This window comes from Gymnoscopelus microlampas (genome assembly GCF_963454915.1).
Source record: "Gymnoscopelus microlampas genome assembly, chromosome: 6".
NCBI lineage: Eukaryota > Metazoa > Chordata > Actinopteri > Myctophiformes > Myctophidae > Gymnoscopelus > Gymnoscopelus microlampas.
Window position 1 is genome coordinate 19,064,273 of NC_139943.1, and position 13,076 is coordinate 19,077,348.

The 13,076-nt window shown below is 41.3% G+C and overlaps 2 protein-coding genes across 2 annotated transcripts; both read left to right on the forward strand.

The window, feature by feature from the left end:
* The first annotated feature begins 306 nt into the window (after positions 1–306).
* LOC311047591 (DNA polymerase III PolC-type-like) lies at positions 307–7,672 on the forward strand. The gene is made up of 3 exons (XM_084060349.1): positions 307–581; positions 5,823–5,868; positions 6,434–7,672. Exons 1-3 carry the CDS (start codon positions 555–557, stop codon positions 6,994–6,996), a joined length of 636 nt encoding a protein of 211 aa, XP_083916475.1. The 5' UTR covers positions 307–554; the 3' UTR covers positions 6,997–7,672.
* A 1,928-nt stretch (positions 7,673–9,600) lies between these two features.
* Positions 9,601–12,788, forward strand: LOC311046887 (DNA polymerase III subunit epsilon-like; the record flags this gene model as incomplete). Its single annotated transcript, XM_084059467.1, has 3 exons — positions 9,601–9,708; positions 11,712–11,766; positions 12,244–12,788. Exons 1-3 carry the CDS (start codon positions 9,682–9,684, stop codon positions 12,786–12,788), a joined length of 627 nt encoding a protein of 208 aa, XP_083915593.1. The 5' UTR covers positions 9,601–9,681.
* Between the last annotated feature and the right edge of the window lie 288 nt (positions 12,789–13,076).

The following is a 13,076-nucleotide window of genomic DNA, read 5'->3' on the forward strand; positions in this document are numbered from 1 at the left end:
GAAGACCCCTGGAGTAGAGTAGGCTACTACAACAGACTATGTAACCGGAAATTTAAAAAAGTTCTGCAACTGTCGGCCACGGCACATTGTGCATTGCCAGGTCTTCTTATTATAAGCGACTTTGGGCTTGTTAAACTGGTCGCTTCTTTTGGGTTTGTTTTCATAGATCTGGTCACTTGTTTCACTCACTGAAGCTGGCAACACCAAAGCCCTCAGTTTGGTCCAAAACAAAAAACACACACCACACCCCCTTCTCACCACTCCACGGCTCCTACACAGTAGTACATACACTACACAGCCACTCCAGTCGGGACCCGACCGACGGACCGAGCAAGTTCGGTTTCGGCACGGCACTATCTACAACAGGTTGTCGCCGGCAAGAGACGATTTCCAACGCCTTCCGCCCCCGACGTCGGTGCCGTGGAGAGCTGCCAAGGTGCCAGTTACTCGGACTCCTAACTTGCTCCCGTCTGTATGCGAGAGCTGGCGAAAACTTCTGGGAACTCAGATAACTCCTAACTTTCTCAGGGATTCGCTGACCACGGCACGTCGTGATGGAAATACCACCAGTGAGGGCCATGGTAAGGGCAGTACTTTATTTAGCAGTTTGTAAAAAAAGTACAGAAAGTACAGTTTTTTCACCCAGTGCAAAGTAATCCTGGGCACTACACTCCCTCTGCCAGACTAGGGAGAACTCAGAGCCGAGCTCATGCCTCCTTCAATGCATGACAGCTAACAAGCCTTCAGGGGGGAGTTTCCCTGTTTGGAATAACGTGGAAGGAACACGTTATTCCAACCAGTTCCTTTCCCATCCATCAGGCACCCTGGCTGACCAGGGGGAGGCAGGATAGGATAGTACAGAAAGAACAGTTCTATACAAAGGGATGCTAAAAAGGATTAAACCCAAGAAAGCACTATGGCCTCCATTGGGGTCCTGTGTATTCAATTCAACACAATTGCTCATAATGGTAGTTAAATATTAGCCTACTATTCTATACTTTGCTTTGATTAATAATAATAACTTAATGTAGTCTCAAGTTTTTTGCAACAGGGCTATATAGTAGGTAGCCCTAGACTGTCTGTGATCTTACACACATTTCATGTATTCCTAATACGCAGCCATAGATCGGTAGCCTGGTAAACCCCCCTCCCGCCGGAAATCTCATTACGGGGCCAGGCTTCCAGCATGGACCCGTATTGTTATTCTGATTATTCCGTTTCTTCTGCCACTTTTGGCAGTTCTGGCTGAACCGTGCAGTCGCTTTTTATGAAACTCTGCCATATGATAGATGGTCATGAAAAACTATCAAGAAATAATTCTCACAATCTTTCGTCAAAAGGTGGCGCTATAGCACTCAATTGAAAAATGCCAACTTTGAACAGGTACAACTCATGCCCTGTTTCACCTACAGCCATGAAACTTCGATGCACACATGCGTCTCCTCATGCTGAACAACTTTCACACTCTGACTTTTGACCTCTGACCTTTAGATCTCCCACCATTTTGAATTATATGAAAAACAGTTAAAACCTATCTCCTCCTGGGATTTTTGAGCAATCTGCACGAAACTTTTTACACATGAACTTTGGACCTATGCCAAAAAACGTTTGCAAAATATTTTCCATAAGTGAAAAAATGAAGCTTTAATGAGCCAATGAATATTGCAGTTTTATGACAATTATTCATCTGCCCCTAACACATACATGCAGACTTACCATTCTTTGAAACTTTGCAGAAATGTAAAGGGCCATTCCAAATATCACTGAAACCAATCTTACTCCAATTGGTCAAACGGGGGCGCTATAGCAATTTTTTGAAAATTGAAACTTTAAACAGGCAAAAGTCATGCCTCGTTTGGCCGACAGCCATTAGACCTGCTTACACATGTGCCTTGACTAATGAGGAACAAATCTATCACGTTGACCAGTAAGCACCGCCCTTAGATTGTCCGCAATCTTGAGCAGTTTGAAAAACACTTAAACCCAGGATTTTTCAGCTATTTGCGTGAAACTGTATGATCAGTGTGATCTCTTTTTTCAGAGGTTTGTCTGTTGGTCCAATAGCGTCCAGCTTAAGTGTATGTCTCACAACCTCAAGGTCACAGGTTCAAGCCTCACTTGGTGCAGACTTCATCTAAGTTGCATTTCACACAACATGACTATCAATGAATACATTTGCAATTGTTAAAGATAACATGAAAGACTTAATTGAGTGTTTTTTACATACTTCATTGTGAAAATAGCTGATCTACAATCTCACAACTTTTCAGATAGCAATGAGAGTATGTTTTTTCAATGTATAACATACTTCATTGTGAAAATAGCCGATGTACAATCTGACAACTTTTAATGGTTTGTGAGCTTGTAGATCGGCTACTTTCACTAGTTTTGGTTCTGAGGAGATGTACAATTTCTTCATTGGTAAATGGTTTGTGAACGAGTGATCTTTGTGTTAGTGAAACAGGGGCTTGGGTCATGACAGAAGGCAAGAGTTTGTGATCCTCAACAGACAATATCAGCCTGGACAAAGCTATAGCACTATAGGTAGTGTTGCAGCTACCTAAGAGTGCCTCACGATCGCAAGGTTGCCGGTTCAAGCCTCACATGATGCAGACTCATTTAAGTTGAATTGCAAAAAAACATGACTCAATCTATTCCGTTTCCATGGCTCTCTCTCTCTCTTCAATCTATTCCGTTTCTATCTTCAATCTATTCCGTTTCCATGTCTCTCTCTCTGTCTCTTCAATCTATTCCGTCTCTCTCTCTCTCTCTCTCTCTCTCTCTCTCTCTCTCTCTCTCTCTCTCTCTCTCTCTCTCTCTCTCTCTCTCTCTCTCTCTCTCTCTCTCTCTCTCTCTGGGGGTCGGCCATAGCTGAGTGGTTAGTGAGCCCGCCTAGGCAGTTTGAAAAACACTTAAACCCAGGATTTTTCAGCTATTTGCGTGAAACTGTATGATCAGTTTGATCTCTTTTTTCAGAGGTTTGTCTGTTGGTCCAATAGCGTCCAGCTTAAGTGTATGTCTCACAACCTCAAGGTCACAGGTTCAAGCCTCACTTGGTGCAGACTTCATCTAAGTTGCATTTCACACAACATGACTATCAATGAATACATTTGCAATTGTTAAAGATAACATGAAATACTTAATTGAGTGTTTTTTACATACTTCATTGTGAAAATAGCTGATCTACAATCTCACAACTTTTCAGATAGCAATGAGAGTATGTTTTTTCAATGTATAACATACTTCATTGTGAAAATAGCCGATGTACAATCTGACAACTTTTAATGGTTTGTGAGCTTGTAGATCGGCTACTTTCACTAGTTTTGGTTCTGAGGAGATGTACAATTTCCTCATTGGTAAATGGTTTGTGAACGAGTGATCTTTGTGTTAGTGAAACAGGGGCTTGGGTCATGACAGAAGGCAAGAGTTTGTGATCCTCAACAGACAATATCAGCCTGGACAAAGCTATAGCACTATAGGTAGTGTTGCAGCTACCTAAGAGTGCCTCACGATCGCAAGGTTGCCGGTTCAAGCCTCACATGATGCAGACTCATTTAAGTTTAATTGCAAAAAAACATGACTCAATCTATTCCGTTTCCATGGCTCTCTCTCTCTCTTCAATCTATTCCGTTTCTATCTGGTTGACCCAGGTACGATTCCAGGCCAGGTCAGCAAATGTGTCGATGAAATGTGTCCCTGAGTAAGACTCTTAACCCCTAATTGCTCACAGGCCCTCATTGGAAACAAGACCGCAAGGACTTTCATGAACTGACCTGTTAAAGGAATTATCATTTCTCTTTCTCTCTCCTGGCCCCGTATTATCGCTGCTTGCAGCTATATTTTGCATTTGATTTAAGGAAGGAGACTGGCCTACAGGCCTGTATGGGCAATTAGGGAGCTGGGCTGGATTAGTACCGTTGACTGACAACCCCTTCAGCCAATCAGCAGTTTGTTCCCCTTCAGCCAATCAGCAGTTCGTTTTCCCCACCACCAGCCAAAGTGACGCAAGGGGACTTTTGAAGGGGCCATGCCGATAATAGGTTGCTTTATTCTGATACATGCATGTCACTGCCCGCCCCTGCCGGTTCTCTGAATTTTTATTTTTAAATAAGCTCTGTCATGATTAATTGACCACATATATGAAGTTAAACAACTAAACTCTATCCGAAAGATATCTTAAAAGTAAATTCCGTGCCTCAAAAAAGACAGGCCTGTAGGCCAGACTCACTACTGAAATCAAATACAAATGAGATTTCCGGAGGGATGGGTTTACCAGGCTAATAGATCGGTCCCATCCGCGCACGGTTAGCAAGCTGATCTCTGCGGCATAAAAGTGCTCCACGCTGCGTGTGTACTCACTCAATAATTAATTCCTAAGGCTTGGAGTCAGATATTGTCCTTTAGTTTCATATCCATTCGGAAGTTATGCCAGAAAACGTGTGTTTAGTAAAATATCTCCACTTTTCCACGAGCGAGGGGCCCGGAGTTCAGGACAGAACATATCAAAACTTCCTTTGGGAAGCACAAATGTATGGGGCACACAATTGGTAGGTGGTAAAATTCATTACCCCACACCAATCGCAACACACGTCAATTGTGTGCCCCATACGTTTGTGCTTCCCAAACATCGACTGTTCCCAAAGGAAGTTTTCATATGTTCAGTCCAGCAGTCATGTCAGGTCCGGCCTCGTCGCTGGCAGACAATGTTGTCCGTGTGAATCTCGTGGAATAGTGGAGATATTCTACTAAACACACGTTTTCTGGCATTTCAAATGGATTGCATTTCAAATGGATATGAAACTAGAGGTCAATATCTGACTCCAAGTCTTAGGGATTAGTTATTGGGTGAGTACACACGCAGCACTGAGCACTTTTATGCCGCGGAGATGATTTTGCTAACCGTGCGGATGGGACCGATCTATGGCTGTGTATTTGGAATACATGAAATGTATGTAAGATCACTGACATTCTAGGGCTATAAAATGTAGGCTATAAAAGGAAGACAGATTAAAGGCCTACCTACTGTAGCCTAAGATATAGTTTTGTGCCTGAACGCCATTTTCCCCCCTCGTTTACTTCCATTTTACATTGAGTGTAATACCGGCTTTCACCGCGTGCGCCTGTCGGAAAGTCATGGCTTTCAGATCAGCCTTTCAACCCAGCTTCCTTTAACCTTGGGTACCTTGGCTTGGACTCCTTATGGCAAATGATTGAAAAGGGTTTAGTTAATATTCAAAAAACAACACCTTGGAAATAATAAAACCAGTACCACATCAGCTTGCACAAGGTAAATAAGATAGCAGATGTTAGAGGTTATTAATTTTCACTTTTTTTTTTAATGCTTTGTGGGGGGTTTTATGACCTCAATTAGACCCCAAAAAATGAACTTTTAACATTCAGGGGATTTTCTGAATAATTAGGCTGAAAAGTAATCTGTGATTGGCCCCTGGACTTTGATGTCACAGTCCATTAATCCCACCCCCCTCTCCTGTCCGCCCCTCCCCTCCCCTAAAATTTATATTATTGGGTTGTTCATAGTTAATGCTTATAATAGAAAATGGGTGTGGCCTCATGGTGGAAGTGTCTGTCGGCGAGCTGGAGCGAGTATCTTATGACATAGGCTTAAGTGCATTTCTACGTGTGGATTTGTATTAATTCCCCATACTAGTTATATGACCTGTTAGACAGAGAGCCTATACGGGATGAATGTATTTTCATTTTTACGCATCTACGACGTAAATTACCCGCTCGACACATGCACGCACACATGCACACACGCACGCACGCACTTATTCACTCATCTTTGTCCTTTTTCACTGCAGGTGTCTGGTGTTGTTGTGTTCTTTGACTTGGAGACAACAGGCTTAGGTAAAGTGTTTTTGAATCTCTCACATTGTGGCGAAGTCTAAATTATTTTCAGCAGAGGAATTTCTTTATAAAATTATATTAGCTGTAATATTTTATTATGCTGTTGATAATAACCAGTTGATCCTGTTTGTTTGCACTCCTTTTTGAAACTATTTGAAACTATTGTATGTATAGTAGGTTGTACAAATAAAGCACACATACATGACCATATTAGCCATTTTGACTGACCACAGGCAGTTGAAAAGTAGTAGAGACTGTGAATCTGTATTTCCTCATAGTCCAGTGTGTGAGGATAGAAGGCCTCAAGGTTATATCTTAAACTCGTATAAGCAATAAAAAAAAAAGACTGCTCAGTTTCAGTGGTGTATGTAGTTCTGTATTGTCTGTATCAAATGAAGTCCATCAAATCTTTCATCTCCTTTTCATTGTTTGCCAAGCCAATTGTTTTACGGATCAAACTGGGATAATTCGTTGAATTGTTCTTCACCTCACTCTCACCCCATGTTCCTAACTTGCTCTCTCTCTCTGTCTCTTTCTCTCTCTTTTCTCTGTCCTACATAATCAGACAAGAAATGGTGTCCGTGTCACATTTTGCAGCTGGCTGCCATCAGTGGTGACAAAAAGTTTAACAGGTTCATCTTCCCGCGCCGTGACATTGATCGAGATGCCTCTCACCTCAACGGCTTCACTACCTACGGAGGGCATGGCTATGACCGGCGCTCACTCCTGCTCCATGGAAAGCGCGTAGACGCCGTCCCCCTCAAGCGTGCCCTCATTGATTTCATCAGCTTCCTGAGCTCCTTCCAGGCTCCTCTGCTCCTGGCAGCCCACAACGCCAAGCGTTTTGACACTGTGGTGTTGACCAGGAGCCTGCGAAGGTGCGTCCTCACGCAGAAATTCCTGGCAGTGGCCAACGGTGGGTTTCTGGACACTCTCCCACTCAGCAGGGTGCTGTTCCCTTATTTAACCAGCCACAAGCTGAAGGATCTGGTGAGCCGCTTCCCTTACATGTCCTACAATGCACACGACGCTGTGGAAGATGTCAGGGTTCTGCAGGAGCTGTACATGAATTGGAATCCAAGCCCGCAAGCTGTACAGAGATGCACCTTCTATTCTAACACATTTTGATTGAGTTTTTATTTCTGGTCTATTTACAGTTTTCTTTCATATCCCAGTTTGTAGCTGGCCAATTTTTTGTTTTTGGATCACACACACGCACACACACACACACACGCACTACACCGTCAGGTTGTTTATGTAGGATGGACAATCAGGTGCAGCTACGGTGGATCAAATTGATTGCAAGAAGGGGAAAAGGGAAAGATATATACAGTATGTATATAATGTTTTACAATCAATATTAGCAAAATCATCAACCCAAAGGAGCATCTTCTTTAGCCACTTACTCTAATCAGAAATCATCAGAACATTGTCATCTTTTGGGCATTGGACCATCGCAGCACAGGCGTTATGTGTTCTAAAAAGAAGAAATTAAAGGAAAATGTTAAACAAATACAATTTTGCCTTCGTATTAACAATATTTATTTTGTGTTTTAAAGACACTTTTTTTATTTCAGTTTTGTTCCACACATGATTAGTTTTAAGAGAGAAGAGAATGTTAACTGAGCAATGCTCTCTGTTTCCTGTCAATGTGCCTTTGAGCAAATGACTCAAAACCAAATTCCTCTAGTGGAGGAACCCAGTGGCCTACAGTAGAAGACTGTAGCTCTGGGATGTGAGCGTGTGGAACTGTGTAAAAGTGTGAAGCTGTGTAGTGTGTACGCTGTGTTGCTGTAATAGTACATGTGTGATCATTTATACCTTCTTGATTAATAAAGTTTGTTTTACAGAGTGGTTGAGACCATGCTGCCTTTCCATCTTTTACCAATGTTGTCTTTGCTTTTGAAGATTCTTTCTTTTCATTATTTAATGTTGAATGTTTTTGTAAACATTGGAGTGAAATCTAGGCTGGCCAATGATTTTATACTGTAACTTTGATAATAATAATAATAATAACCTAGGGTATTGTGTTTAATAGGTTAGAAAATAACAGCAAGCCGGCATGACATCAAACAAGTGCATGCGGTATTAGTATGTAGCAGCCTACAGAATGCTATAAATGCTAATAAAAAACACCCCCCAAAAAAAACAGTTGGATAGTAAACAGATATCCAAGCTTGATCCAGATTTTACACAAATAAAAGTGAGTGAAAAAAAAATCATCTGCTTATTAAAAAAAAGTGAAACTGGAGCCAGATCAGGTTGAGTTGTGATTATTGTAGAATTACAATTCCATTTAGGCATGAAACATTTATTATGCTCCCATCCAGAGTGAAATATTAACCTGAATATACATTCAGGTTAAGTGGAGGGATTAGACTGATGGTTAACAATCAACTAAGAACATACAACACACACAAGAAGTAAAAAAAAAAAAGAAAAAGAAAATCATCTTTTGTCTCGAGACAATTATTAAACCAACACTTATTATTTTCTGTTACATGCACATGGAAAGAGTTAAACGGTTGGAAATACCTGCCCCAGTGTGGGATACAAGCAGTTCTTGCAGATAAGGCGAAACTTGTAACTGTAACTGTATTCTTGCTCTGTAAAGCACTTTGCGCTGCATTTCATGTCATGAAAGGTGCTATACAAATAAAGTTTATTATTATTATTATAACCTTGAGACATTCCTGAGGCCACTTTCCCCCATGTTCCTGGTCTGTGAAGGAAGATTCACTGTTGTTCTTATAATGTACATCTCATCCCTTCTGTTTCCATTTGGGTCTCTCACATGGTAAACATGGGCATAGTCACGTCTGGAACATTTAGCGTTTGTATAGGAGTTATTATATGTAAGGGTTATACAAGTTATATACATATTTTCCCATACAACCCATTCAATTGATTTGGAAAGAGAGGAAAGGTCTCCTGAGGGAGGAGTAGAGTGACTGGCTGTTGCAGCCTGAGGTTAAGGACAGTGGTGGTGATGATTGGGTGATTGGGGATGATTGGCCTGGTCGCTTGTTTCGCTCACAGAATCTGACAACACTGCCCTCAGTTTGGACCAAAACAAAAAACTCCCCACTCTTCACCACCCCGCGGCTATCGACGGGCTCTAGCCAGTTAGCCTACTTGAGACCCGATTGCCCGATTTAGCAAGTTCGGTCAGCGATCTAAGTTAGAACTCCCCCGACCCGACAGCAGGGCACTATCTACAACAGGTTTTCGGCAAAAGATGATTTCCAACGCCTTCCGCCCCCAACGTTGGTCTGGTCGTGAACTGCCTTAACTGTAATGAAATAGTGATATTACAATGCATTAATATACATAACCTTATTATAAGTCATTACGATGCTTTAAAATGTGTTATGATTTGGCTATTGATTGAAATCATTATGATAATGTATGAGTTCTTATAACTGTAATTATACAGTGTTATAAGCAGATTATAATATTGCTGTGCATAGACATGGCATATAGCAAGCGCAACACTTTTAAATGTGAAAACACATTGATGCTGCTTCTAAAGTAACGTTTACAGAACATAGAAAGGTGCTGTTTCTATCTGACAAAAGAGAACCTGACTTTAGAGAACTCTTTAGCTTTGTGGTGACTAATAGCAGCCATTCCTTGTTCGGTTACTTAGTTTCTATTCTGCGAAATGTCGTTACAGGGGCTAAGTTTCGTTTTGAGAGGCTTTTTAAGTAACAGAGATGGATGCATATCCAGGCATGTCCATCCGCAGATGCGCTTTGAATAGACTATACATGCTCACCGCTACTCTAACCTTTTCAGGGTTCGCTGACCGTGATGGGAATACCACCCGTGAGGGCCATGGTAAGACATGATTGATTGATTGATTGATTGATTGATTGGTTGATTGATTGGTTGAATACTTTATTTAGCAGTTTGCAAAAAACAAAGCACAGAAAGTAGGCGTTCTATGCAAAGGTATGCTAAAAAGGATTAAACCCAAGAAAGCACTATATGGCTTGTTCCCATTGGGGTCCTGTGTATTCAATTCATCACAATTGCTCATAATGGTAAAAATATAAGCCTACTATTCTAAACTTTGCTTTGATTAATAATAATAATTGAATGTAGCCTCAAGTTATTTGCAACAGGGCTATAATGTAGACTATAAAAGGAAGACAGATTAAAGGCCTAACCTACTCTAGCCAAATATATCGTTTTTGTTAAAACAAAACTATTTTTGTTGAAAGTTAAAGTTATATTTTTTTGATAATTATCATTGCTAGAGAGAGCATTTAGGCTACTTTACTTTACTTTACTTTAGGCTACTTCATTAGTTTAGACAATGACATTAATGAACATAATTATGGTAATAAGCCTATATCTAGCCTTGGATCAAGATAGATGTATTTGATCGATTTTACATTTGCATATCTTTGATGTCTTGGGCTTTACCCCCCAATTGTCACTGAACATCCGCCCGTAAAGTCCATATTTCTCCGAACATGGTATACAAATGCAAAATATACGGTGCTTAGCCGGTAGCCCCGGATGTTAACTCGTCATTCGGAATCTGTACTGTATTAGTCCATATTTTTGAGTGGTGCCAACCACTCCTATACGTGACTTTGTCCGTGTGTCCGTATGTATGTCTGTCTGTCCAATAAACAAACATTGATGACAACACGGGTGATGATAATATGGGGCTCATCAAAGGCACCACTCTCTTCACACAGGGTGTGTTTTTTTCAATAGATATGTGTTTTAATCAATTTAATCCCGTATGTGCCTGAACGCCATTTTTTTTTTACCCTCGTTTAGCCTACTTCCATTTTACATTGAATGTTATACCGACTTTCACCAGGTGCGCGCCTTCACTACTGCCCATTGAGGGAACTTCCGACAGAGTCCGACACAGACGGGATTAAAACACATATTTATTGAAAAATACGGCTAATACAATGCACATAGGTTCCTAATGTTGAGTTAACATCCGGGGCTACAGGATCAGCACTTTTTATGTTTTTTTTTGTACATGTACGGAGAAGTACGGGCTTTCCACGCGGATGTCCAGTGACAATTGGGGGTAAAGCCCAAGACTATCATAGATACGAAAGTAAAAGTCAGACTCGACAAAACAGTCTTCCGGATTGCCGGATTTTGCAAATGCAACTTTCCATCTGTTGTCCCCAAAAACATCAAAACATATATAGCGTCACAATATAGCCTAACAACAAAGGTTATAACCTTGTTACATTGCGTTATAACAACACGTGTTATTAGGCTACATCAACAAGAGGCATATATATATATATATATATATATATATATATATATATATATATATGATTAAAAAAAAATGTTCAGAAAACCTAATTTAGAGTACGCCTACTTTATAAAAGTATTTGCCAGACTGTTTTTTTTTTCATAATCAGTTGTGGTACCAGCAAATGACCAGTTTGTGAACCAGTATTCTATATGTGATAAGATTATACAATGGAGGTATGTCTTTGCAGTTTGTTCAGTATGGATAGCCGTCCCATTCAGTCTATCCAGCTCTATAACCTAATAAAAAGAAAAGTACTATGAGTAGGCCTAAACTTCATGAATTCTAGTCAACTGCAGGTATAGGGATAAATAATTAGCCTAATTAGAATGATAAGAAAACAAGCAGCCAAAGTGCTTATTCATGTAAAAAATATACCTTGAGAAAGAAGGCACGCACGCACGCATGTACACACACACACACACACACACACACACACACACACACACACACACACACACACACACACACACACACACACACACACACACACACACACACACACACATTATTCAGTCATCGTTGTCCTCTTTCACTGCAGGTGGCCGGTGATGTTGTGTTCTTTGACTTGGAGACAACAGGCTTAGGTAACTTGTGTTTGAATCTCTCACTTGTATTGTGACAAAGTCCAAATTATTTTCAGCAGAGGAATTTCTTTATACAAGTATATTAGCTGTGATATTTTATTATGCTGTTGATAATAACACAGTTGATCCTGTTCACATAGGCCTACATTTGACTGACCACAGGCAGTGGAAAAGTAGTAGAGACTGGGAATCTGTATTTCCTCATAGTCCAGTGTGTGAGGAATGAGGATAGAAGGCCTCAAGGTTATATCTTAAACTTGTATAAGCAATAAATAAAGACTGCTCAGTTTCAGTGAGTGGTGTATGCAGTTCTGTATTGTCTGTATCAAATGAAGTCCATACACATTTTCATCTCTGTTCATTGTTTGCCAAGCCAATTGTTTTAAGGATCAAACTCAGATAATTCACCTCAATCTCACCCCATGTTCCTAACTTGCTCTTTCTCTCTGTCTCTTTCTCTCTTTTTTCTCTGTCCTACATAATCAGGCAAGAAATGTCACATTTTGCAGCTGGCTGCCATCAGTGGTGACAGAAAGTTTAACAGGTTCATCTTCCCGCGCCGTGACATTGATGCTGGTGCCTCTCGCCTCAACGGCTTCACTACCTACGGAGGGCATGGCTATGACCGGCGCTCACTCCTGCTCCATGAACAGCCCGTAGACGCCGTCCCCCTCAATCGTGCCCTCATTGATTTCATCAGCTTCCTGAGCTCCTTACAGGCTCCTCTGCTCCTGGCAGCCCACAACGCCAAGCGTTTCGACACTGTGTTGTTGACCAGGAGCCTGCGAAGGTACTTCCTCATGCAGCAATTCCTGGCAGTGGCCAATCTTGGGTTTCTGGACACTCTCCAGCTCAGCAGGGAGCTGTTCCCTAACTTAAGCAGGCAAAGCTTGCCAAATCTGGTGAGCCACTTCCTTAACATGTCCTACAATGCTCACAACGCTGAGGAAGATGCCAGGGTTCTGCAGGAACTGTACATGAATTGGAATCCAAGCCCGCAAGCTGTACAGAGTTGCACCTTCACATTTTGAATCAGTTTTTATTTCTGGTCTATTTACAGTTTTCTTTCTAATTCCAGTTTGTAGCTGGCCAATTCTTGTTTTTGGATATCTCACACGCACGCACACACACACACACACACACACACACACACACACACACACACACACACACACACACACACACACACACACACACACACACACACACACACACACACACACACACACACACACACACACACACACACACACACACACACACACACACACACACAGGTTGTTTATGTAGGGTGGATGGACAATCATTGGACCATCGCA

Bases quoted from the DNA above. Each gene is read 5' to 3' on its own strand.
- LOC311047591 (XM_084060349.1), top strand. From the start codon at position 555: ATGGAAATACCACCAGTGAGGGCCATG. The intron at 582-5,822 runs GTAAGGGCAGTA...TTTTCACTGCAG, and splicing joins TACCACCAGTGAGGGCCATG to GTGTCTGGTGTTGTTGTGTT. The intron at 5,869-6,433 runs GTAAAGTGTTTT...CTACATAATCAG, and splicing joins CTTGGAGACAACAGGCTTAG to ACAAGAAATGGTGTCCGTGT.